We start from the raw sequence: 26,452 nt of genomic DNA on the forward strand, positions 1-26,452 counted from the left end.
TGAGTTGAGTTAGATTATACATCTCAACTTAACTACTAAAATATTAAGTCGAATTTTTAAGTCTTAGGCCATGTTCTGTTCAGCTAATTTTTAAGTCTTAGGCCATGTTATGTTCAGCTTAATTTTAGTTTAGTTTATTTCAGCTCCAATTAGTTGACATGTGGTAAATCAATTCCAGTCAAATTGCACTTGTTTTATCAACCACAATACCAGTTGCACGTGGCCATACAATACACCCATTTTCAACCTCCTATTCAGCTCACCAATTTCAGCAAAAAATAATTCCCAAAATTTGCACTACTTTCTCTCTCACAAAAATATCCTGTCCATCTTCTTCACCTCCCTTTATTTCTATCTTTCACTGTAAATTCAACCCCCCAACTTTCTAGGGTTTATCAAAAAACCTCTTCAATTCCACTAAAAATGTCAAGTTTTCTCTCTCCTCTCGGACTCAAACCCATTTTCCACCCATACCCATCTCGAATTCGGACCCTCCAAACCCCCTTCTTTCACCGAACCCATTTTCTGCACCAAAATCATCGAACCCCACTTGTTGTTGTTGCTAAATTCGGGTTCTTGAACTCGGGTCAATTACCCGACCCGGAAATTTTCGAGGGCACTGTCAAAGAACTGCTAGGTAGAGCTGAAGGAATTCTTTACACCATTGCTGATGCTGCTGTTGCTAATTCTGATGTTGTTGATGCTTCCAATACTACTACCAAACAAAATGGAGATTGGCTTTCTGGGATTACTTCTACCATGGAAACTGTTCTTAAGGTACAATAAAGGGTTATTTTTAATTGCAAGTTTTTTATTTATTTGAATGGCGGCAAATGCCTTACAACGGGTGTATTGTATACAACATGCTTAAATCACCCGAAGTTTTGGAAAATTGTACATATATACTCGTTGTATACAAGACCTACTATTTGCGACTTGAGTTTATTTGTGTTAGTTTGAATTGGAATTAAAGTTGAATTGAATGAATAGGTGTTGAAGGATGGATTGACAACATTACATGTACCGTATTCTTATGGGTTTGCAATTATATTGCTAACTGTGCTGGTTAAGGCTGCCACATTTCCTTTGTCCAAGAAACAGGTACATTTTTTTATTTATTTGAGATGATATATTGGTTATTTTTGGAAGAGGAAATGTCTTGTTAAATGAATGTTGAAATTAGGAGAGAATTTTTTTTTTTTGAGTGTTTCATGTAAAATGTTGTTCATTTTGTGAATGCTAGGATAGTACGAAGTAGTATGTAAAGGCATTTATGTTACAAAAAATTAAACAATAGAGATAGGAACAGATGAACAGGAAAAGAATCAAGTTTACTAAAGCTAGTTGGTTAGGAGGAGTGGGCTTATTAGATTTAATTGGAGTCAAAGGTTTGTAATTTGATTTTTAAGAAAAGTGTGGTAAGGATTGAAGAGAAGAGGAAGAGGAAGTCTTCAATGCGATGTGTGTGTGGAATGTTGCCTAAGATGCAACCTTCTAAACCAACTTAGCTGCCTAGTTTTTCTGCAGGACTTTATTTTATTAGCCGGCACTGCAGCAATGGTTTAATTGTCCCCAAGTTACAAAAACTACTTGAATTGAAGTAGGGACCTTTCTTTTGAAAAATTAATTCTTTTGTGTAACAAGCATACACACCTACCTTCAATAGAGAGTTACCTTTATTAAGTGGCTCTCATCAAAAAGCCAAAGAAACAATGTCAACCAATCATTCTGACTACAAGCTTTTTCTGTCTGTGAGGATTCCACTGGAGTGCTGCGAGCATTAGACCAGGAGTCAGGCTAGCTCGCATTTGTGTCTCCATGTAGACTAGGATTCACTGTCTTGGATGAGCAAGAAAATATTTTCATTCATATTCATTTGAAAAGGATAAGTGGTATTATTGCCTTCATGCCCTGGATGTTGAATCAAATTCTGAAAAGCATGCCTGTTCACTCTTGTTGGAGCCTTCTTCTCCATAGTGATACCAGGTAAGATCGGTTCAGGGTAATAGGATCCTTTTCTATCAAATAGGAAGGGCTGGTGTACAAAGTGTACTTTATTTGCTAATATCTTGGAGGATTATGACCATGTCTTTCCAATTGGTTGTTTTAACCCTTGTAAGACTTACCTGTTTCTCAATCGAGGCTAAAATATGCTCAATAAATTGAAGTGAGACATTTGGTGTGGAACTGAAAATTTTGCTCTTTGTAGAAGTATTAGGTCTTTGATGCTGTAATCATCTGTAGCTACTATGACGAAGATTGTGATTGTTTGGAAAAAAAATTATTGGGATTGTGTTGTTATGCTGTATAACAATGCCTTCTGGCTATCAAGACCTCTGTCTGGTTTGTGATTGTTGGGAGCAGAGCTTGAAGACTAATACCATATTGCCATTTTTTCTTAATCTCCTGTATGGGTTTTCATTTGCTTGCTACTAATGTCCATCTGATTGTACAATTTATAATTACCTGAAGAATCAATTGAATCATTTATCAAATGCTAGAAGTTTCTATATATATATATATGTGTCATTATATTTCCGCAGCACTTTTTTTTGCTGAAAGTTGATGTAACAGCACTGCATACAGTTGTCTCATCACTTTGTTTATCTGGATCTAGATGGAAGATTAGGGATTTGACTGAAATAGCATGCTTTTATTGCAGGTGGAATCTGCTATGGCTATGCGATCCTTGCAGCCTCAAATTAAGGCTATCCAGCAGCGATATGCTGGAGATCAGGTAATCTTGTGTCCTCTCTTCAGTAACTCATTTCTTCCCTAAAAGGTTAGTTTTGTCATGGTTGTAATGGTTTTGTATGTTTCTTATGCTCTCTCTTCTTGTGGTCATATGGTTTGGGGTCTTGGGGATGATGGTAGTCTTCAGGGACATATTATGTGGTTATTGTTCATTCGTCAGTGACTCAGTGGCTATCTAGTGATTCTAGTCTTTGCAGTTCAACGTCACTTAATAAGCCAGTTATTTTTTTTATTTTTTATTTTTTAATTTTTTATTCCATTGTCACTCCCTTTCTATTATCAATATGTTGATTGCCAAAATCAAATATGACCTGATTATAGATGTAGACAGTATTAAATAGCTGGAGTAATATCTCTACTTGCCTCCCCATTTTGGGGAGATATTGGTTAGTTGAACTTGCTGCCTCATTCCAAAATGCCCCTTTGGAATTGGAAGCTGGTGCTAAGAAAGATAGCCATTCAAGATTTGAAGCTTATTCTGTTATATGCATGTAGGAAAGGATTCAACTTGAGACGGCTCGTCTGTATAAGCTCGCTGGCATTAATCCACTAGCAGGTATTTGGTGTCTTCATATTCTTGGGCAATTTTATCTTTTTACTTTCACTCACTATATTGCTTCCACTGGCATAATGAATCTGTTATATATATTCTTTTGTGACTTGTTCAATGCTTTCCTTCTATTATAGGATGTCTGCCAACGCTGGCAACAATACCAGTTTGGATAGGTCTTTATAGAGCCCTTTCAAATGTTGCTAACGAGGTATTACTGCACAAATCGTACTCAATAACTCTCAGATTTATTTTTCTTTCTATGTTGTTACATTACTGCGTGAATGTTGCATTGGATCATTCATATCTTCTTGTTCTCATGTATTTTTGTAGGGACTTCTGACTGAGGGTTTCTTTTGGATACCCTCACTTGCTGGTCCTACTACTATTGCTGATCGGCAAAGTGGAACTGGCATATCTTGGCTTTTCCCTTTCGTTGTAAGTTATTAACGACTTCTTGTGCTCAATCTGTGCTCTTATGTTGATTCCAAAATGTTGGTTTTACTAGAAACTATGGTTAAACTGCATTAATTTGTTCAGAGCATAGCATGCAACCATACTATCATTGAATCGATGAAATTTGGTGAAAATTCTTGGATTACTTTCACTATCTAGATTTCCTCTTGACACTAGTCTTTGACTTTTACAGGATGGTCATCCACCGCTTGGATGGCCAGATACTGCTGCATATCTTGTTCTACCAGTGTTGTTGGTTGTTTCACAGTACATATCAGTCCAGATTATGCAGGCATCTCAGGTTGGTCAACTCCTTTTGATTTCTATTAAGTTCTTGTCATTTTGCATTCTCCCCTACCAAGTAGTATTTGGTGCAGTGGGTGAGGGTTTCACCTTTCACCTTATGACCTTGAGGTCTTGGTCCAATAGATTCTTACTGATTAAAAAAGAAACTCGAGTTGATTATATGAGATTCTTGTAAGGCTCTAATTCTTTTTTTTTTTTTTTTTTTTTTTTTGGGGGGGGGGGGGGGGGAGCTTTTCTTGTATTAGCATGCTTAAGGCTTACATGAACCAAAAATGATTATTCCGTATAGTCATCCACTAAAATCTTCCTCCATTCCTTACAATCAAATACCTTATTCTCATACAAATCCATACGCTTCATATCTTTCCTAACTCTTAACCAAGTCATTTTCGATCTCCCTCTACCATATTTACTCTTCCACTCTTCGTAATGGTGTGCCCTAGATCTTCGTTTTACACGTCCGAACCAACGTAGGCGATTTTCCCTTAGTTTACCTGCAATGCTTGACACCCAGTTTCTTGCGAATAACTTCATTTCTGATTTTATCTTTTAGATTGTTCCCGCACATTTATGTTAACATGTGCATTTCCGTAACCTCCATCTTTTTAGATTTTTCCCTTTTTAAATGCCCAACATTTCTGTACCATAGAGAACACTAGTCTTGTGGAAATCCTATATAATTTCCTTTTCAATTGTGAAGGAATGCTTCGGTCACATAACACTCTCGTGGCCACTCTCGATCTAAGCCACCCCGACTTAATGTTGTGGGTCACGTCTTGATCAATGTCACCAATTTTCTGAATGTTCAACCCAAGATATCTAAAACACTCACTCATGGTCGAATCCTTCCGTCCAAACTCGCTACATTACATCATTGCTTGTCTTCCTTTATGTACTAAAGCGGCATACCAAATATTCAATCGTAATCTGACTTAGCTTAAACCCTCTAGATTCCAACCTTTGCCTCCATTGCTCCAATTTGGCATTAACCCCATCTTTAGTTTCATCCACCAAAACAATATCATCCACAAACAACACACCATAAAATCGTTACAAAAAGAAAAGGACTTAACGCAGACCCTTGATGCAATCCAATTGTAATAGGGATATCTTTTGTCAACCCTCCACACGTCCTTACATTTTACACATCCCAATACGTATCCTTAACCAGGTCCACGTACCGCCGTGGAATACCTTTCTACAACATTGCCAGAAAGTACCTCTCTGGGCACCTTGTCATAGACATTCTCTAAATCAATCAAAACCATATGGAGATCCTTCTTCTGTACCCTATAAATGTCCATCATTTGTCTTATCAAATGGATTGCTTATATAGTGGATTTCTCGGACACAAAACCAAATTGGTCATTTAAAATGCTTATGCACGGCCTATGTTCAATTACCTTTTCCTACAACTTCATAGTGTGACTCATAAGCTTGATCCCTCGATATTTAGAATAGCATTGAACATCTCCTTTGTTTTTATAGATCGGGACCAAGGTGCTCTTCCTCCAATCTTGCGGGATTCTTGTATTAGGGCCCCAAAATTAGATATATCCTTATTAAGCTGGGTAATTTTATGTAATGCTTGTGATTTAGTGATATGATGCAAAGGTTTTATAGAGAAAGTGCGAAGTTCAATACATATTCAATGCAATTTTCTTTTTGTTGGTTAGCTTTTCAAGACTCCAACTTTCTTCTTTATTTTTTTTCTCCTCTTCTCAGTATATGGCTTTAAAACTTTTTTCTTTATTTTCTTTGTATACATTAATAATCCTAAATTCCTAATTTCTTTTTTTTTTTTTGTAAAAAAGTAATCTTAAATTCTGCAAACTGTTGTTGTCGTATCTGGTATGGTTGCGTCTTTATGAATAGTGATCATACTACGGTGGAGAACTCGACTTTCTGATGGAGAGCAGAGGCAATTTCCCCTATATATTGTAACCTTATTTTCCAAAGTAAAGGTAGGGTTTTCAAAATCATCAATTACTTGGAATTCAGTGTTAAAAACCTAGTCATGATGTCCCAATTAAAGTGATTTTTGCAATTCTCCTCAAAAAAAAAAAAAAAAAAAAAAAAAAAAAAGAAGTGATTTTGCAATTGTATGTGTAGGAGTGCGATTGCATATGTTAAAAACTTTCTTGGAGTGTCTTAAAAGGAACATTTTCGCACCTTAACTTTTTAAGAATATGTTTGCTGCAAATATTGAATGTAGATTTGTTGTCTACCGAAACACCTTAGACCTGATAATAATCCGACACCAAAGTAATGGACAAAGGTCGATCACTGATAATAATCCGACACCAAAGTAATGGACAAAGGTCAATCACTACTTTAGTCGTTGTGTTAATTTGTATTTATGAACCTTAGAGTAGGCAGAGTCTACAATTTTGGAATTGGAATCTTCCCATCATCATTATAACATGCCTGAGATCACTGCAGACATTTGTATTATGTTCATAGTCATGACAATAATTGCAATATTTCCCCGTATCACCCCAGACGGTACCGTGTAGTTATTATGCTTTGTTTTGAGGAAGCCTTGTAATTTTAATCGATGATAAAATAGCACTCAGTGAGTCACACTTCCTAGAGTAAACTTAGCAAATTGAACCCCAATGACCTCCTCCGCTACACATTTGTTCTCTTGTATTCATGCCTCTAACGGTCTCCTCCGCAACCCATTTGTTCTTGTGTATCTATGTCCGTCTCTGAACGAAAAGTGGATTACAAATTGATCGACAAGATTAATGTTTAGAACAAACCTTCTAGTTGTCGAAGGATATAAGTCTTCTCTGAAAATAACATTAATTAATGTATTATCTTGTTAATAGTGATTAAACAATTCTTTAAGTTGGGAAGATTTTGGCATAGCTTCCAATTGTTCTAGCACCTAGCGGATGTTTAGCACCTTGTGTGCATACAACTTAAAGAAAGATTTGAGCAATTAGTTATGCACCTCTTGTCAGAACTGTTTAGCTCTCTAAATTTAATTTAGGGCATTTTCAGAGTTTTTTTGTTCTTGATTTTATCAATTTCTTATATGGCGGCATAACATTTCTTTTGACATCCAGCCAAACGATCCAAATATGAAGACTTCACAAGCACTGACTAAAGTTCTTCCTTTGATGATTGGCTACTTTGCGCTTTCAGTGCCTTCTGGCCTAAGCCTTTATTGGTTAGTTTTTCTTTGCTATTGTGCTTAAATTTGAAGCCTTCATTATGTTTCTTTAGTCCTGCAACTATGGTTTGATACTTTGATTTCTTTTTCAGGTTTACAAATAATATCTTAAGCACACTTCAGCAAGTTTTTCTTCAGAAGATGGGGGGTGCAAAGAATCCAATAGGGAAGCTTAGTGATGAAATTTTTAAAGAAGAGCAAACATTGTCCTCTAAAACCATTAGTGATGATATACTAAAAGAGCAAACACCGCCTCCAAAAACTGTCCTTGAAACTAAAACCCAGACAGAAGAAAAATCACCTTCCACAGGGTTACGGCCAGGAGAAAGGTGATCATGGGTTTCAATACTTATCCTTGACATTGGAGTTCGTTTTTGTTTTTGTTTTTGTGATCTTAACTCTAATATTTATAGGTTCAAGCAATTAAAGGAAGAAGAAGCTAGAAGAAAACGCCAAAGGGAAGAGGAGAAGAAAAATGAAGCACCTACAGTAGATGCTGCATCCAAGATGAATGGACTTGAGAAGCAAGATGACTCAAATGAAAATGGAGCTCAGTTGGCTGGAAGCAAAACAAATCAGCTTGCAACAACTAGTGTTGACGCCTCTAATGGTACTACCTCTATTAATGGGAGTGTTGATGCTTCTTCTAAGGAACATCATGATGCACCTGAACTCACGAGTGAAAACAATCGGACAATTAATGATTCTACTGGACAAGATTCAGAAGATGTAAACCAGGTACCTTTTTTTTTCCTGCATATTAATTTGGGAGTTTACTGACACATCTTAGGAAAGGTATATCGGCCATTTGGAACCTAGGTTGCTCTCAAACGGAATGTGAAATAAAAAAACTCTCTTTTCTACACACGATCAGGAATGAGCTTAAATCATCAAATTAGTTATTTTTCTTATGACTCCAAAATTGTTTGTTAGCCAAAAATAATTTTAACTAGGAGTGTATTAGAGTCTTGTCTTCTTTATTTAGAAAGATTCTTAGAAACGTATTGTCATTTGCTCCTCAAGGAAGAAAAATAAGTTGGTCATTCAAAGAAAAGGTGAAGTTTCGAAAATGGGAAACAACCTTTGTGAGATTTCCATGAGCAATGTTTGGATTTTGGAATAACTTAGGTCTCATTTCATATAGTTTAAGGTGACACTTTGTGCAATTTAGCATTAAACTCTTGACACTACTTGGAGAAAGACCGGAAAGTATGAAAGATGGTTTTAAAAAGGTTGTTCTATAGTTCAAGAGAACTCAAACTGAAATTCATGCTATCATCAAATGACTAAACTCCAACTTCAGTTGAAGTAGAGCTTTAATACGGAGTACTACATTTGCTTGCTTCAAAATAGAATGAGAATGTTTTATTAAGATATGGGTTATTTCTTTCCAGGAAGCTGTCGAAGCACACAGTAGATTAGGCTCTGTGGACCAAAGATCTGGAGGGGAGACATCTTAATTTATTCAGATATCGAAAAAGAAGCTCTAGCTTGATTTCAACGAAGGTCCTATTTTGCTGAGGAGTTATGTGATATCAACTAAAATATATCAGTGATGATATTGGGGTAACTAGAAGTCATTCTGTTTTGCATACATCATCAAATTCGCCTTGAGAAATACTACGCACAAGTCAGTTTGCTCTACGAGCATTGCCAATTGAGACGTACATTGTAGTCCAGGCAAGGATAGAATACTCTTGAGTGTAGTAAAGAGGTAGGACTTTGTAGTCCTTACAATATATATATCCAACGCTTTCGCCTTTTGTTACTGAATTTCAGATAGTTCTTATGGAGGGATTGTATTGTACATCATAATCATATACGAAAAATGTAAATGAGTTGAGAAAATTTTATTTCATTAAGAATGCAAGAATTCAAAGCTGTCACATGCTTGACGTGTACGTATTACTTGTACTTTGTTTCCAGGAATTCTCTTTTACTTTGTTTTATTTATTGACCATGTTAAGAACAGAGTTTCCAGGAAGACATTGACTTATTATTCCTTTTAAGGCTTTAAAATTATTAAATTATCAGTTAGACAATTACTATCATGCAACTTAACAAGCAACCCTCGAACATATTAATTACTTAATTTACTTCCTTTTTTGAAAATTAAGCACTATAATTGGTTTGACCATACATAATTATACTATCTTCGTTAATGGTTATTTGCAATTTTGAATATCTTATCTCGTACAAATGTACCCCAAAGTTGCAGATAACCATTAACGGAGGTAGTAAATAATATAGAAATAAAGTCTGTTTTGATTTACTGAGTTGAACTGAATTGTTTATGAGAGAAGAAAATTAGGAACGGAACGAACTGGACTGAAATTGAGCTGAAAAGAATATGTAAATATATTAGGAATAATATGAGTAATTTTTTTTATTTACTATGTTCTACAAGTAATATGTTTAATAAAAGCAAGGAACCAAGGCCTTAAACAACAAGAAGTACAAATCAAACAAATGTTTAAGAAAACTAAATGGATTGAGGAATTATTATGTTGTGTATTGCTTTTGAAAATTAATTTTGATACACCAAAATTGATTTTGACACACCTTTGATATAAAAAACTATGTTTTTTTTTTCACGATGAGTGTGCCAAAATCAATATTTGGTGTGTTAAAATCATTTTCCTTATTTTGGTGGATCCAATTGTTCCTCTTAATTTCCAAAGTTATGGTGTTTTGCATAAGAGAAGAGTTTGGATCCCTAGAAATTGACTATCCTCTCTCCTCCATCTTTGTATCTAATGCACTTTGAACCTCCTCACAAAGAAGGTTTCCAAATGTTACAAAATTATATTTTCTTTTATTCTTCATATTTCTTTCAAGAGCTTCACTATTGCCTAGGTCTAGAATGTGAATTACTTTAATGTCAACTTCTTATATTTAATCTTCGCCTTGAAGGCTATACAATTCTCAATCTTCTACTCAATAATTATATATCTAAATCATCTCATTGTAAGATTACGGTTCTTCTATTTATTGTTTCTTTTTAAAATCAATATAAATAAAAACAAATAAGAACGAAAGGAGTATTAGTTTGATGTGGACGCACTTTGTTGATTAGAAAAAGAAGCATATGTAGATTTCACATATTGTTTTTTAGAAAAGAAATAGGAGTAGTAATTATAGGAATCTCTATGTTCGATCATGATGTAAATTGTTATTGAAGACGTATCTTATTACTAATTGGTTGGAAGATTGCATATCAAAGTAAGACATACATATTCATTATTCAGTATTCACATCAACTAATTCTAACCCAGATGGCTCCTATTATGAGGGACAATGCCAGGCCTAATTTTTTTTTTTTTTTTGTACAAGTCCAAGTAAGGATACGTTATCTTTAATTTAAGTCTTATCTCATCTTAATCAGCTAAGATGTACAAGTAAGCTACTCATACTTTTTTAAATTATAAGAAAGATAAAAAATCATCTCTAGTTATTCTTTAAGGAAGAAAGAATCATCTATAGTGATTCTTAGGTCATTAAATATATTGATCCTACATTTCATTTAAATATACTTGTATTTAAGAGACTTGCATTAAGTTATCACAATTTTTTCATATGTTGTACCGTGTGTCAGGGGTTACTTCAGTTTTTCGGTCAGAGGTTACTTGAGTTTCCGGCCTTCCGAGGTTACTTGAATTTCTCGATTATGGGTTACTCGAGTTTGCGGGGTTACTTGAGTGTCTCGGTCAAGGGTTACTTGAGTTTCTCGGTCAGGGGTTACTCGAGTTTCTCAGTCAGGGGTTATTCGAGTCACAATTTTTTGTATGTGGCTTGATCGAGAAACTCGAGTAACGCCTGACCGAGAAACACGAGTAACCCTTGACCGACTCATGACCGAGTAACCCCTAATCGAGAAACTTGAGTAACCCTTGACTAAGTAATCCTTAACCGAGTGAACCCCTCGAGTAACCCCTGTCCGAACCCCTTAAGTAACTCCTGACCGAGTAACTCAAGTAACCCCTGACCGAGTAATTCAAGCAGCCCCTGACTAAAACTCAGGTAACCCCTAACAAAAAAATTCGAGTGTCTTTGTGTGGAAGTGGTGTGTTAACCTTAGGGTTCGTTCGTGCCGGCAAATACAATTGAGCACCTTGGTTGCGCCGGAAATTTGTTTTCAAGTCAGTGATTTGCATCATGATGCACCGACATTGTTTCATTGTTTGTGAGATAATTTTTTTAACCTTACACATAAATATTTTATACTGTTTGTACTAGACTACTTGTTTATTTACAACAATTGTAACTAATTTAATCTATATTTGTATTTTAGCACATAGTTTTTATTATAAAACCTTTTATAGCAAAAATATAATGACCCGTGACATTGCTTGGGCCAAAAACTAATATAGATATGATAAACGTATAATATGGTCAAGAAATGAATGCAAAACATATAGTCACCTCTTAGGTTTTCTCACTCAATAATCCAAAACATTTAGTATGGAGTATTGGAGTATCACTTAAACTTCAATTTGGAGAAAAGTATAGTACTATATCATTATATACAGTTATATGCAACGAAAACATAAATTGTATTTGAAGTAGGTTACGGTTCACTTTTCCTAGTTGTACTAGACATGGTCCCTAGATGCGAAATCGTGATATATCCATGTGAAAGTCAGTAACTGTCCTTGAAGCCAGAGTATATGCTTCAAAGTTGAAACGCATTTAGTTGTTATGAATTCATGCTTTGATAATTGATATGCTTAGTGGTACTTTCCTTTCAAGCTAGGAAGGCCTGGATGTTAGCTAGCTTTTAAGACTATTGCTACCCAATTTCTAAGACGAGGGCCTTATATTTGTTAGGCCATGTCCCACGGGTCATTATAGTACGATCGTACGGGTATTAGCAGTCATATTATCCTAAACTTTTATTATTTTGATTACAATGTTCGGAATTTTACATTTATTTTAATGGGTTGGAATTTTACATTATCTATACACACTTTTCTAAACGTTTTTAGTGATTAATACGTTGGAAAAAAAATATAATCATGTGAGATCTTGTTACTTCATCTCGAAAGACATTTTATTAATATCAACTTTTATAATTCTTACAACTATAGAGCTTAAGATATTTAATTTATAAAATGTGCATTAGCATTTATAAAATGTGCATTAGCAAGCGTGAAATCCCTAATGTTAGGATTAAAAAGAACGGAGGATTATTAGTGGTGTTCTGATTATCAAATTATGATAGTTGATTAATGTTATTATGAATATCAAATTGTCGTCACTCAAATTAGTTATATGCATTCCAATCTGTTGCTATAAGTAAGGCCTAATTCTGGACCGGGGAGTTACTTTTAAGCAACATTATAAAGTTAATGTCATAAGTTATTGTAACACTTTGGTGAAAGTTCTCGACAAAACTGAGTTACGAAGTACTACATACATTTAAGTATATAACCAATCCGCGTCCACATTATAATTTATGAACCATACAAAAGAGTTACGGACGGATATATTGCTTATGATAGCGGGGGCTTGCTTGCTCTTATCGCATGTTGCCATGTTAAGTGTGGTTGGTTCTTGGTTTAGTACTTAGCTTGCATTGTATGCCCATGTGCTTGAGAGATTTGAATCATGCGTTGCTTATGGTATCACTTGCGGAGTACATGAGTGTTATGTGTTACATTACTTTTACAGTACAAATTAAAAGATTGATGTAACATAATACTAGAGCAATAAAAAAAAAAAAATCGATACCCCACTTCTGTAAAGCGTTTGCACCATAAACTAACTTATATACAACTATACAAGTATGTAAATCCATATTTTATACTCGGTACCAGTATTAGTTGTGTATTTTTAGCTAGTCTCATGATATATACAAAGTATGTACTTCATCCATTACGTATTATTCGCAACAAAGGGATATTATTTGTAAGACATAAAATATTCCTTTGTTGCGAGTAATATATAACGGAGGTAGCATATTGTTGTTATATTGTCTGAATGGTTTCACATATAATTGTATAAATTGAGGTAGCTCCATCATGCCATTATCAAAGTTACACTTCGTAATTTCGTATCATAAAAGGTTTAGTTCGTCTTGTGTGCGGCCGGCCACACCGTGTGACCACTTAAAGTAACCCCTATAACATTGATTAATTAACCCCTGTAATACCAATTAAGTAATCCCTATAACACTGACCGAGTAACTCTATAACAATGATGAAGTAACCCCTTTAACACTATTAAGTAACCCCCATTACACTAGCAAAGTAACCCCTATAGTGGCTGGCCACACGGTGTGGCCAGCCACATATAAGACTTTGTGTTAAAGGTTAAGAAAAGCAATACAAGAGAGTAGATTTTTTTTTTTAAAAAAAAAAATACTAAAAAGGAATGACAGTAACCCTAGAACGATAGGTTACCGAAATTCCAAAAACAAATCAGAAAATAACTGGATGATGAACAAGAGATTCCATATCCCTTCCTTAAGGCACGGAATGTTTTTTAAAAGTGGATTTTGTATTATTATTATTATTTTTTTATTCTTTTTTTTTTGGCAATTCATGTCTAGGACTCATTCGAGTGGCTAAAATTTGATGGCTATTATATCTATCTTTTTACTTGGTGTTATATTGAAAAATGAATGAGTGCATACATATAATCTAGTAACGAGCATCGCTCAGGCACTATATACTGTAATTGTAAAAGGTGGTTATGCAATTTCTATAAAATGAATCATCTAATCCCATGATATATAATCTTCTTAAAAAGAATTGAGCAAAAGGTTGTAAGAGCATGTCCACTTAGGGCTGATTATGTTCATCTTATTTTCACTTAGTTTAGTTAAGATAAAATAAGTGTTTTTTTAAAAAGTTTTTTTATAAGGATTACCAAATACAAATTGCCACAAAAATAAATTTTATAAGGTCAGATAAGTTTAGATAATAGGTTCGGATAAGTTCAGATAAGATAAGGTTAGATAAGTGAAAATCAGATATGGAGTACTACTTAAATAGAATGAGGAATCATATAAACCCTTTTCCTTAATCTTTTAATCTCCATCGGTTCCTCTTCTACACTATATTCATTCCTCATGATTCTTTAAATAAATTGTTGATCTAACTACCTATTAATTTTCATTGACGGGATGATCAACCATAAACACACTTGAAGTGCGGGTTGGTTGGGTTAACGTGTTGTGTCAATGGATAACTTAATTACTTAACTACATTTTAGTTGATTATATACTACGGAGTAAAAAAGATAAGTTCTAACAATGACTTATTCACAACTTGATAAGCTAAGCTAAAAAAAAAACATTACGTTAGTCACACTGTGAGCCCACTTCACAAAGTTAGTATGATCGATGCCTTGAGGCTTGAGATGCTTACCTAATATGTGAGAAAATCTCACGTTCCTCAAATCACGAGGAAAAAAAATTCGTGAGGGGGTTCAAAGCTAAGATAGTGTAGTTTTTCTCACGAGGAGTGCATACTCTAGTATCAAAGAGGTACTTTGTTCAAATTGACTATTTGGTTACAACATATAATGTCGGCAAAATAGTGAGTTTGTACTAATTAATTAATTGTTCAAAATCAACTTGATTAAAGATTTGATAAACTTGAATTGAATTTGATGGATTTTAAATTTCCAATCAATGAACAAATGAAATTTATTTCATAACCTTATGTATGAGGGAGGCAGCTTCAAGTTGTAGGGCTTCATTCTGATTGAACACTTCTGATCAGTGTTTAGGAGTTTAGGGTCCATTTCATTGCAATTTAAAATAATTACTTGTATTAGATTATACGTGACACTATGCTTATGCTGTTAGTATAGCTATTTCAGCAATTGCAAGTTTTGTAAAGCAATGAAATATATACATGTACTGTAACTTTATTGAGTAACGTCAGCCTATGCTATAGGACATATTGTTAATATAAGTAGTAACTCCTAAGGGGGTGTTTGGTAAATGAGAATTGAGGGTGGGATTGGGAGTTTTAATCCCAATATAAAAAATAAGTCTGGTTTGATTGATGGGAATGGGAATAAAAAGGGGTTTGGGAATAGGATGGATTTTATATGGGTGAATTCCCACCCTTTTATTACCTAGGGAGGGTAGGTAATAAATGGATGAGAATGGGAATAGGATGAAAATGACATTTTTGTCATTAATGAAAAGAATGAAATAATAATCTCAGTAAGGGAATTTTTGTAAAATTGTTATTTATTCTTTATATATTCCCACCCACTATCCAAACATGGTATTGACATATTTTCATGTATTCCCATCAATTAATTCCCAATTCCATTTTCATCTTTTAATCCTCAAACTTCCATTCCCACAATCCAAACGCCCCGTAAGGTTATAAACTGTTTATCTTGATCTCATAACATCATCCAATGTAAAACAATTCACATGTGTTTATTTTGTTCTCTAATGTTCCACTTGATGACGGTAGATACACAATTTAATTAAGAATCATTGACGAATGTGAATGGGTGTAAGATAAAGTAAGAAAAAAATATAAAAAAAAATGAGTTTGTACTGTATAAAACAGTGAGCGAAATAAAGAGAATGCGTATGGAAAAGAAAATATACGTAATAATTATTGTGGGATTAAAGTGGTAAGATGATAAAAGAAACATGTCAAAAACAGAATGAAGTGAAGTGAGTAAATTTAAAAAGACTGATTTAATGTGAAAAGTGAGCAAAACAAAAAAAAAACGAGCAGAACAATTTTTTAAGATTATGTATTTGAGATCTCAACAATTTTCGGATATCACCTCTAAGATGATAAGAAGTACGAGTTCATGTTTTTCCAAGATTCAAATTCATTTCGACAAACTCTCTTGCTCTAAAAATGTTTGACGACAATTTTTCATTACACAAATCATTATTCAACAACAATTTTTCCCTTTTGATATGATGTCTCTTTGCAAGGTTTAAAAAAAATGAACAAGAATGCAATTCTCCAAGTAAAAAGAAGGTAAATTAAAGCTACAAATGTGATACAACTTTTGGCTTTTGTTCCTTGACATATGGACACATCAGTGAAAGAACTGTCACACGCGTCTCATACTCGGTCTAATTAAGATGTTAAAAATAACTTCTACAACTATATTTATATTTCTAATATGACAAAATTATTATGTGATATATAGTCTATTTGATACCAATTAGATGTTGATGTAGTGGTGATTGAGAATATACTTGGTAGAGATGACTCGTGTTTGATCCCGGAATAACAAATGGAAGGGGATTATAACCTAATCACCCAAAACTTATCCCCAAATCCGGATTAATCATGAAGGTGAGTTGTTGGGTGGAACACCAAATCCGATATATAGTTTATTTGATCCTTCTATGAATTTGGAATTTTGTCATTGTTTGTGGAATGAGGATGTAGTAAAGGTATGTTAAATTAGTATCACGTTTTCCAATGGGATTATGATTTGTCTATGTGTATAATTTGCCTCATCTTAGTGAACGTGGAATCATGTAGTAATTTTCTTAATAATAAACGGTCGAAGTGGCAAATTGTCCCCATGATCCTTAATAATTGTGCAAAACTAGTTCTTTAGTCCATTGAGTTGGAAGTGTTGGGTCTAGGGTAGCTAGTGGGGCTAGAGGATATATTGAGATAAGTGTGGGAGAGGCCGGTTGCTAATGAGGTGGCATTGGAGGAGGTTAGGGTGGCAATGTTGATCCAAGTGGTGGTGGTTGGGGCGATGGTTGCCAATATGTGGTTGCAGAGTGGTAGGGGCATAGTTAAAATTAGGGAAGAGAAGAGAAGAAAAAAAAAATAGGTTATGAATTTCCGTACTTATCTTTAAAAGTAGATATTTCATAATTTTTGGAATTTGAAAACGATTACTTCAATGATATTAGTTGGTCAAAATTAAAGATAATTTTCCACTTAAAAGTTTACATATATAAGGATTTTTTTTTTTTTTTTTTTTTTTTTTTTTTTTTTTTTTTGTGACAAAACATATGTAAGGATGAAAATGTGGAAGTTTGTACAAAAAATTTTAACAACATAACGTTTCTTTTATGAAACTCCAAAACCTTGTTGTAGTGTGTGACATATTGGAAAACTAACATTTGTAGTAGCAAGTAATTGAAAAAAGTAGATACCTTTCCTATATGTGCGGATGTGGCTAATGAATATACCGTTTTTTATACTTAAATTAAATTTAAAATTAAATCTATTACCTCATCTAATTACAATGAAGTAGCTGATCGTTAGCTTGCTAAGCTTGATGCAAATTTTGTACATGTTTTTGACAAATTTTCTTTGACCCGTATTGCATTTTTTTACTACTTGATTTTACATTCAACAAAAGACCTGATTTTACATCATTAAATCATTATTCGTACTAATACCTAAGCCTTAAACAAGCTGATTTTCTTACATTACCAACCTTCTACTTCAATATCTTTTAGAAACGAAAAATTATTGTTGAACATATCTTTAACCAACCCTAGTATTGTGATGATCAAAACGTGAAAATTGGTATCAGAGCCAAAATAAATCGTTACACTTAGGCCCCGTTCTTTAGAGCTGCTTTGCTCTGCTCTGCTCTGCTGAAATCTGTTTTGCTCTGCTCTGTCCTGCTCTACTTAAAATTAATACTTAATATTGAATTATTATAATAATAATTAATATTTAATAATAATAATTAATATTTAATAAGAATAATAATAAATAAATAATATTTAATAATAATAAATAAATAATATTTAATAAAAATAATAATTAATACTTAATAATAATAATAATAATAATAATAATAACAATAATTAATTATTGATATTTAATAAAAATAATAATGATAACAATTAATTGTTAATATTTAATAATAATAAATTATTAATAGTAATAATATTAATAATAATAATTAATATTTAATAATAATAATAATACTTAATAACTAATAATATTAATTATAATAAAAATAATTGATTTTTATAATAAAAATTAATATTAATATAATAGCTAATATTTAAAAATAATACTAATTATGAATTTTTAATAATAATAATAATAATTAAATAATATTTAATAATAATTATTATTATAATTAATATAATAATAATAATAATAAATATTTAACTTTAAAAATTTAATGATTATAATAATAATGCGATAATATTAGTAGTAGTAGTAGTAGTAATAATAATAATAATAATAATAATAATAATAATAATAATAATAATCAAATCTGCTCTGCTCGGCTGAAATCTGCTCTGCTCTGCCCAGAAGCTCAAAAGAACAGGGCCTTAGTCGTATTACTATTTGTACTCCACAAGACTCCTGTTTAACCAAATAATGGTATAAACTAGGGATGTTTGTGGGGCGGGGATGGGTCTTGATTTGGCGGGTGGTGGGGCGGGGATGGGGATAAAAACCATACCTGCCATGAGTGATGGGGCGGGGGTGGATTTAAAGTTGTACCCGCCCCATCCCCTCCCTGCCCCACCCGCTCCACTTCGTACCCGCCCCATCCCCACTTCATACCCACGTCTATATATCTTTAAAAGCAAAATTATATACTTCTATACTATTTTATAAAATAATTACGTGAAATAAAATATTAGTTATAATACTTTGTAATATACTTATATTATAAATAAAAAGGTGTGTAATTTTAAGAATGTTTTTTTTATTATTATAATCTGTATTAATTATGTAGGATCGTGTATTTGAGAGACGAAGATTAGGTAGGGATTAGGCGGGTCTTTGGTGGGGATGGATATCCAAGTGGAGGGTGGGGCGGTGATGGTTTTGGAGTTGTATCCGCCAGGGCGGGGATGGGGATGAAATTGGATCCGCCTCGAGAATGAAGATGGGTATGAAAATGTTAGGTGGGGATGGGGATGGAGATGGAAAGGCCAACATTCGATCCGCCACACCCCATTGACATCCCTAGTAAAAACAATTAAACCATAGTTCACCCAAAATAGTTTACGTGTAAAAAAATGTAGTACCCCAATATACATAATGTGTGTATGTTATAGATTGTGGCATTTCCTTTTGGTTCACCACCAAATAGACACCTCATCATCAAAGCTTATTGCTATTGCTTGCTCCCCTTTCTTTAAGAAACGTACACCAAAGCCCAAAACAAGAGAGAATTGAGGAAAGAGAGAGAATTCCTCTCTCACTTACAACTATTCCCAAATTTCTATCTTTTTATTTATTTTTTCATTTTAAACAAACCCCAACAAATTTCCTATTTCTTCTCCCAAAAAATCAAATTCCCTTAAATTTTATATGATATATTTTCCCATGGATCATTATCATCATCCAATTACAAGATAAAAAAGTTGACACCCTGAAGATTTTATTTTTCTGGATTCCATCCTAATTATAAGGTCCAATTTTCATTAAATTTCGTGTAAATTCAGTCATTAAATTTCGTGTAAATTCAGGCAATTAGTTGAAGGATGTATATGAGTCTGATTTTTTCTGGGGTTTTTTTTGATCATATGTAATCTTCATTTCCCATAATTATTTTTGCTTGATCTGTTGTGATCATATTGTACATACATAATTGAATTGAAATTAAATTAGTTGTTAATTTTGTTAATTTTATGTCGTTTATTTTGTGTTGATGACAGTTTATTTACTAATCTAACTACATGATCAAAATTAAAACTTCGATTACTATTTGTATAAGTAAAAGCCCCACTTTGTTCCCCTGTTTTTTTTGGGTAACTTTAAGATCACTCTGTATGCCTTTATTTTTTGTTTATTGATCAAAGTTTCAATTTTTATTTACTAATTTGATCGATCATAGATTGATTTTTGCTCTGCAAATTACTCTAATTCGAAGTATTATGATCATCATGTAAAAGTTTGCTTTTATTTTTTTATTTCTGTTGTTGATTGTTTTGGGTGTAATTTGGTCAATTAAATGAAATTCTAAACTTGGATACCTATTTGCCCAATTGGGTATTGTTTAATTTCCATGCAATTGAAAGTTTCTGATGAGATGATGGGAATCCATGACATGTACTGAAACTTTTAATTGTTTTTTTGGAATATTTGGTTGTGTTTTTTGTTATAATCAAAGAGAATTTGTTCTTTGATTATTGTTTTTTCATAAATACGCGGATAATTGTACCCTACAGCTTTGTGATTGCGTGATTATACACTTCTTTCGTCCCGAATTAATTGTCACATAGATAGCTAATACGAAGTATTGAACTAGAACTGGTAATGTGACAACTAAATCCGAGTCGTGAAGATAGTATAGTCATTAGATTGTTTCTTATTGTATGCGGTGCTTTAATTAATTTTTGTGCATGTCATCATTCTATGGCCATTATGAATATTGTTTTTCATGTGAGTGGAAAGTTTGATTATGACTTATTTCGCTTGTAGGTTCAGGTGCTGCTAACTATTGAATAGTATAAACTCGAGGTAGTTATTTTCACCATCATTTGATCAATGTTGGAGAAATTGCATTCTTGAATTTTATTGTAATTTATAAAGTATTGCATTTTGTGATAATGTTTGATTGTGTAAATTTACAGAAATTTGTTTGGTTGCTGTTAATTGATAAGCTTGGGCACTGCAAAGAATTCAGCAGTGCCCGACATGGATGCCACGACAAGTGGGACTGAGACAATTCAATACTGCAATATCCCTGAACAACCCATTATTGGATCGCTTGTTACCTCGCCTAGACCGGCATTTCTTCGTCAAGTAAGACATTGCTTTGGGGACTTGGTCCCTGGGGAATTTCCCTTGGCAGCTAACCCTTCCATCGTTCTTCATGTCCTTACAGCGTCTAATTTAGACCCCCAAGACCTCGCGAAATTAGAGGCAAGTCTTCCTATAGCCTTAACTTTTCCAATATGTATCCTACTAGTGAAATGTGAATTGATGATGCTGCTGATTTGAATTGGGGTTTTGTTTTTGTTTATCAGGTAACTTGTTCATTCTTTAGGCACCCGGCAAACTTTGCCCCTGACTATAATTTATCAATTGCTGAGCTTGCTGCTCACGATATGTGCCAAAAGAGAGCCATATTTAGACCAATGACCCCTGAACAAAAGGAAGATTTGAAGCAAAGGTGTGGGGGATCATGGAAACTAGTACTTAGGTATTTGTTAGCTGGTGAAGCTTGCTGTAGGAGAGAGAAGTCGCAAGCAATAGCTGGGCCGGGACACAGCATTGCTGTGACTTCAACTGGAACTGTTTACTCCTTTGGCTCTAATAGTTCAGGACAGCTTGGTCACGGCCTTACACCTGAAGGGAACTCTGCTGATGAGTATCAGCCTCGCTTGATAAGGTTGGAAATTTCTTTTATAGATGATTATGATTGAATGGGAAATTCTGTGCGGAAGGAAAATTAACAGAATTCGTTGTTGTGCAGGTCCCTGCAGGGCATCCGGATTATCCAAGCTACTGCTGGGGCTGGGAGGACAATGTTGATCAGTGATACTGGAAAAGTTTTTGCCTTCGGAAAAGACTCGTTTGGGGAAGCTGAATATGGTGTTCAAGGTTCTAGAATAGTAAATACCCCACAACTTGTTGAGTCCTTGAAGGACATCTTTGTAGTTCAAGCTGCTATTGGAAATTTCTTCACAGCTGTATTGTCAAGAGAAGGAAGGGTTTATACTTTTTCATGGGGTAGTGATGGGAAACTCGGTCACCAAACAGATCCTAATGATGTGCAACCGCGCCCTTTATTAGGTGCACTTGAGAATATACCGGTTGTGCAGATTGCAGCTGGATATTGCTATCTTCTTGCTCTTGCTTGTCAGCCTGGTGGCATGTAAGCAATTTCTTCGCCCCTTTTAGCTAATGTTTATATTCATTGGGTTTCTTTAAACTTGGAACATTGGTTACCTTTTTTTTTATATAATATTGATTGCAATAAGTGTACTTGGAATATGGGTTTTTTTGCACTGTTAAAATCCTAGTAGAACTAAGTGAATGCTAGTCAGCTACAGAGTAGTTGTGTTGATATGTACAATGACATGAACTGTTATCTGGCATTTTTGTTTGTCAGGTCTGTGTATTCTGTGGGGTGTGGTTTGGGAGGAAAGCTTGGCCATGGTTCAAGAACAGATGAAAAATATCCTCGATTGATTGAGCAATTCCAGACATTGAATATTCAACCCATGGTTGTGGCTGCCGGTGCTTGGCATGCAGCTGTTGTCGGTAAGGATGGAAGGGTTTGTACATGGGGTTGGGGACGTTATGGATGTCTAGGTCATGGAAATGAAGATTGTGAATCCGCTCCTAAGGTGGTGGAAGGGTTGACTGAGGTCAAGGCAATTCATGTTGCCACAGGCGATTACACCACTTTTGTAGTGTCAGATAATGGCGATGTATATTCGTTTGGTTGTGGAGAATCTTCAAGCCTTGGACACTATGATGGGACTGATGGAGAGGTTTGAATTCTTTGAACTTCATTCTTTTTTGTCAAGTTTCTTTTGTTACTTTTTGGTTGTGTTAGGTAAATTAAACTTTACAGTATTTGTTAAGTGTTAATTTTACAATATCATGTTTTATTTTATATGCACGTAGAAGTTAGAACCCAACTATACCGGTAAGCATCAATGTTTAGTGAAATCACCTTTGAATAAGGTGGTGCTTCTAATTTGAAATTTCTATGTACATAAACTTTAGTGGACGGATTTACTTGGTTCAATATCTGGTAGATTCCCACCAAGATTAGAAGTAAAACAAAGCTTTAAAAGGGAGTACTACATTATATAGAATTCACCAATTCACTATGGCTTCATTATTCTCATAATTGGGCACATATTTTTTTTAGCCATGAGCTCATACTATATGTTATTATTGTGAGTCCATGAACTCTGATATTGTTGGAAAATTGTTAGTCAATCTTGCAGTTGTCTTTTCATTTCATTTAGGTGTTTTTTTTTGCTTGAAACCCTTATTTGTTTGCCAATCTTAACACTGCTTTTACCTCCCATTTCAATGTTTATGCATTTATCTCTCAGTGTTTGATACATTTTATTCCATATAGGGGAATCGACATGCTAATGTACTTAAGCCAGAGCTAGTGACATCTTTGAAGCAAGTAAAAGAACGAGTAGTGCAAATAAGTTTGACTAATTCTATTTTTTGGAATGCCCACACATTTGCGCTCACTGAATCTGGAAAACTCTATGCATTTGGTGCTGGCGACAAAGGACAACTAGGTGCAAAGCTTGGAGAGAATCAAATTGAAAGGGGGAGTCCAGAGCTAGTTGAAATTGACCTTAGTAGTTAGCCACACACTAATCAGTTGCTTTCTCCTCTCATTTGCAAAGTTTATATTGCCATCATTTAAACTGCATGGTCTTATTGTGTAGATTTCTGTACATAGCCAAAAAAACAAAAGTAAGATGGTTTAATTTGAAGTTGAAGTTAGGGTTAGAAGGCGCTATCAAGCAAAATGATTTGCATTATGGACTCCTGAAATACCAAAACTCGATGGACACTTATGGTGTCGAAGTTTATTTATTTGAATAGTTTCTAGTAATTTATTTTTAATATCTAATCTTGAAGCAAATACTTAGTTAATTCTGTACCGATTTAGCCAAAATTTAACCAATTTTTATAGCTTAATTGTTGAATGCTTGTAATATCTATAATTAGTTCTTATTCTGTTCAATAGTAAAGGAGAGGTGAAGGGAGTTGGAAAATCATTTACCAAAAGACTAAAGGTATGTTCTCTTCGGCTTAATTTAGCTCACTTCAGTTTCTAATTTCCTTCTCTCATAAACAATTCTTTTAAGCTTTATTCAGTTTAATTCAGCCTCAATCAGTTCAGTTCAGTTGTTTTCAGTAAATCAGAACAGGAACTAAGACGTTGTTCACCTCACTTTATTCTAAAATTATTGTTACTGATCTTTATCTTATTATATTTCTTTAAAGTTATTTTTTTTTACTTAGTTATTTCTAATGAATTGAAATTATTTTCAGGGGTGGGGAAGTAAAAAGTTAGTTGGTGTCCAAAATATGAACTACCAATCATAATTTTATTTTCTTTTATATTTTAGAGTGTTTAAGTTATATATATCAATACTTATATACTACAGTAATCCCCATCATTATCCCCATAATACACAGGTTAACATATCAGGAAAAAAAAAATCGGCTAAGAAAACTTTGTTATTATTACTCCCTCCGTTTTTAAATACTTGCTCAATTTCCTTTTTGGAAAGCTTTTACAATATTTAATTCATTTTTCACACTTAGTGGACCCAACATAATACTCTCTCTCCTCTTATTCTTCCACTACTTTGGCTTTTTATAATTTTTTATTCTTTCAACTACCCTATTAAATGGAGCAAGTATTTAAAAACGGAGGGAGTAATTTTTTAAATGTTTATTTTTTACATTTTTTTTTTGTTATAAAAAAGGATATTCTCAAAAAGGAAGAAGTTTGTTAAGATATCTAATTATTAATACTTTTGAAAATTTGAAAAAAAAAAGTTTGTTACTGAACTTGGGCTAGTTACATATTAATAGTATATTACTAGTTCAAAACCCGTGCTATGCACGGTTTTACATGGGTAAATTTAAGTTTGTCTCTGAGATAAATCTGTGAATTTATTTCCTCTCAATAATCATAAAAGTAAAATAATAGAGTGGCACGGATTTCAATGTATAAAGTTATGAGAGGAGATAAATACTAGAAGGTTAATCTGTGAGATTACTAGGGCTCCCTTGTTCTACAATATCATTTTATAATTCGTTTTATTAGTACAAAACCAAATCATAAGAAGTAAAAAAAAATAAAGCACAATAAATATTATGATATACCATTTGATAATATCATAAGTAGTATTTTATATTATTATGTAATAAATCTTATTCTTTAGCACTATGTTTTTTTAGGTATCAATCCCTAAATATAAAACCAAAACTTCTCTTTAAGATGTATGGTAACAAATTTCATTTTTTTTTTTAAAAAAAAGTAACAATTTTTTTGGCGAGAAATTTTTTTATGAGATGATGCCACATGTACTTTAGGGATATGGGATTACTTGGTTCTACATGGGTAAATTCAAGTTTCTCCCTGAGATAAATGTGAATTTATCTCCTCTCAATAATGATAAAAGTAAAATAATAAAGTGACACAAATTTCAATGCATAAAGTTGTGAGTGGAGATAAACTAGAAGGTTGATATGTGAGATCAACTGGGGCTCCCTTGTTCTGCAATATTATTTTATTAGAAATTGTACAAAACGAAATCATAAGAAGTAAAAAAAAACATTAAAAAAAATAAATATTATGATATACCATAACATTAATAGTTTTTTTTTATAATATCATAAGTAGTATTTTATATTATTACGTAATATTTCTTATTATTTAGCACTATATTTTTTAGTTATCAATCCCTAAATATAAAACCAAAACTTTTTAGATATATAGTAACAAACTTCATTAAAAAAAAAATTATAATTACGTGTAATTTAAGGATAACTACGAGCATTACTTTAGTATATAAGTATAGATTTTTTATTTTTAATTGAATTAAAAATTTAATATAATCATATATATATGTGCGCGCTTTTATATAATTGCAAAAATTTATATCTTTTTAAGTGACTACTTGTGTTATATACTTACCCTAGCAACTATTCATTTTGCATGTATTTTCTAATAAACGAATATTGAAATAATATTGTAAAATTACTATAAAAATGTGTATGACACATGTTGTGATATATATATATTTCGAGTATATTTTGTTACAAAGTGTTTATTTTATTTTACTTAATAAGCATGATTTTTTTTTCTTTCTCTCACATTGCTATTCTTCTTTTACTTTCCTTCCCTTTCCTTTTGTTTTATTATTATTTCAAAATGCTGTTTTACAAATTTTATTTTAAATGAGATTTTATGCTTTTCTTTTCTTATATTTAGGTTAGTTTTTATTCTGTACTATTTAATTTAAAAATAGATTTTGTTGATATTTGAATACCACTCTTCCATAGGCAACAAAAATTATGATCACACACTCTTTCACATATAAATAAATTAAATCCATGCCATTATCACAAGTAACAATAACTTTTTAAGTAATCAAAATATTTTCAATTTAGAATAAACGTGTTATTGTTGAGTTTACATCTATTATTGCTCCTTGTTTCCTAAATAAATAAAGTTCTACTCATCATGAGCACATGATTTTATGATAGGTTTTGTAGATATAGGTGATTAAATATGATTTGAAAAGTATT

General features: G+C 33.1%; 2 protein-coding genes across 3 annotated transcripts; both read left to right on the forward strand.

Annotated features, from left to right (window-relative positions):
- The first annotated feature begins 253 nt into the window (after window positions 1-253).
- On the forward strand, window positions 254-9,148 carry LOC110712612 (ALBINO3-like protein 1, chloroplastic). Its single transcript, XM_021891087.1, has 11 exons — window positions 254-777; window positions 991-1,101; window positions 2,663-2,737; window positions 3,250-3,310; window positions 3,442-3,515; window positions 3,638-3,742; window positions 3,954-4,061; window positions 7,141-7,244; window positions 7,340-7,576; window positions 7,661-7,985; window positions 8,642-9,148. The coding sequence occupies exons 1-11, from the start codon at window positions 424-426 to the stop codon at window positions 8,705-8,707; spliced, it is 1,620 nt and encodes a 539-aa protein (XP_021746779.1). The 5' UTR covers window positions 254-423; the 3' UTR covers window positions 8,708-9,148.
- Window positions 9,149-19,268: 10,120 nt separating this feature from the next.
- Window positions 19,269-23,818, forward strand: LOC110712616 (probable E3 ubiquitin-protein ligase HERC4). 2 transcript variants are annotated; one of them, XM_021891092.1, is made up of 7 exons: window positions 19,269-19,605; window positions 20,624-20,656; window positions 20,770-21,061; window positions 21,166-21,530; window positions 21,615-22,016; window positions 22,254-22,638; window positions 23,241-23,818. In XM_021891092.1, the coding sequence occupies exons 3-7, from the start codon at window positions 20,834-20,836 to the stop codon at window positions 23,484-23,486; spliced, it is 1,626 nt and encodes a 541-aa protein (XP_021746784.1). In that variant the 5' UTR covers window positions 19,269-19,605; window positions 20,624-20,656; window positions 20,770-20,833; the 3' UTR covers window positions 23,487-23,818. The 2 variants fall into 2 exon arrangements, with proteins under 2 accessions (XP_021746784.1, XP_021746782.1); XM_021891090.1 differs by having other exon boundaries at window positions 19,270-19,605; window positions 20,618-20,656.
- Window positions 23,819-26,452: the final 2,634 nt, after the last annotated feature.

This window comes from Chenopodium quinoa, unplaced genomic scaffold (genome assembly GCF_001683475.1).
Source record: "Chenopodium quinoa cultivar QQ74 unplaced genomic scaffold, ASM168347v1, whole genome shotgun sequence".
NCBI lineage: Eukaryota > Viridiplantae > Streptophyta > Magnoliopsida > Caryophyllales > Amaranthaceae > Chenopodium > Chenopodium quinoa.

Excerpts from the sequence above, each read along its gene's own strand:
- LOC110712612 (XM_021891087.1), top strand. The coding sequence starts at position 424 with ATGTCAAGTTTTCTCTCTCCTCTCGGACTCAAACCCATTTTCCACCCA. Across the intron at positions 1,102-2,662 it reads TTCCTTTGTCCAAGAAACAG|GTGGAATCTGCTATGGCTAT; the intron begins GTACATTTTTTT and ends CTTTTATTGCAG. Across the intron at positions 7,245-7,339 it reads TCTGGCCTAAGCCTTTATTG|GTTTACAAATAATATCTTAA; the intron begins GTTAGTTTTTCT and ends TTTCTTTTTCAG.
- LOC110712616 (XM_021891092.1), top strand. The coding sequence starts at position 20,834 with ATGGATGCCACGACAAGTGGGACTGAGACAATTCAATACTGCAATATC. Across the intron at positions 21,062-21,165 it reads AAGACCTCGCGAAATTAGAG|GTAACTTGTTCATTCTTTAG; the intron begins GCAAGTCTTCCT and ends TTTGTTTATCAG. Across the intron at positions 21,531-21,614 it reads TATCAGCCTCGCTTGATAAG|GTCCCTGCAGGGCATCCGGA; the intron begins GTTGGAAATTTC and ends GTTGTTGTGCAG.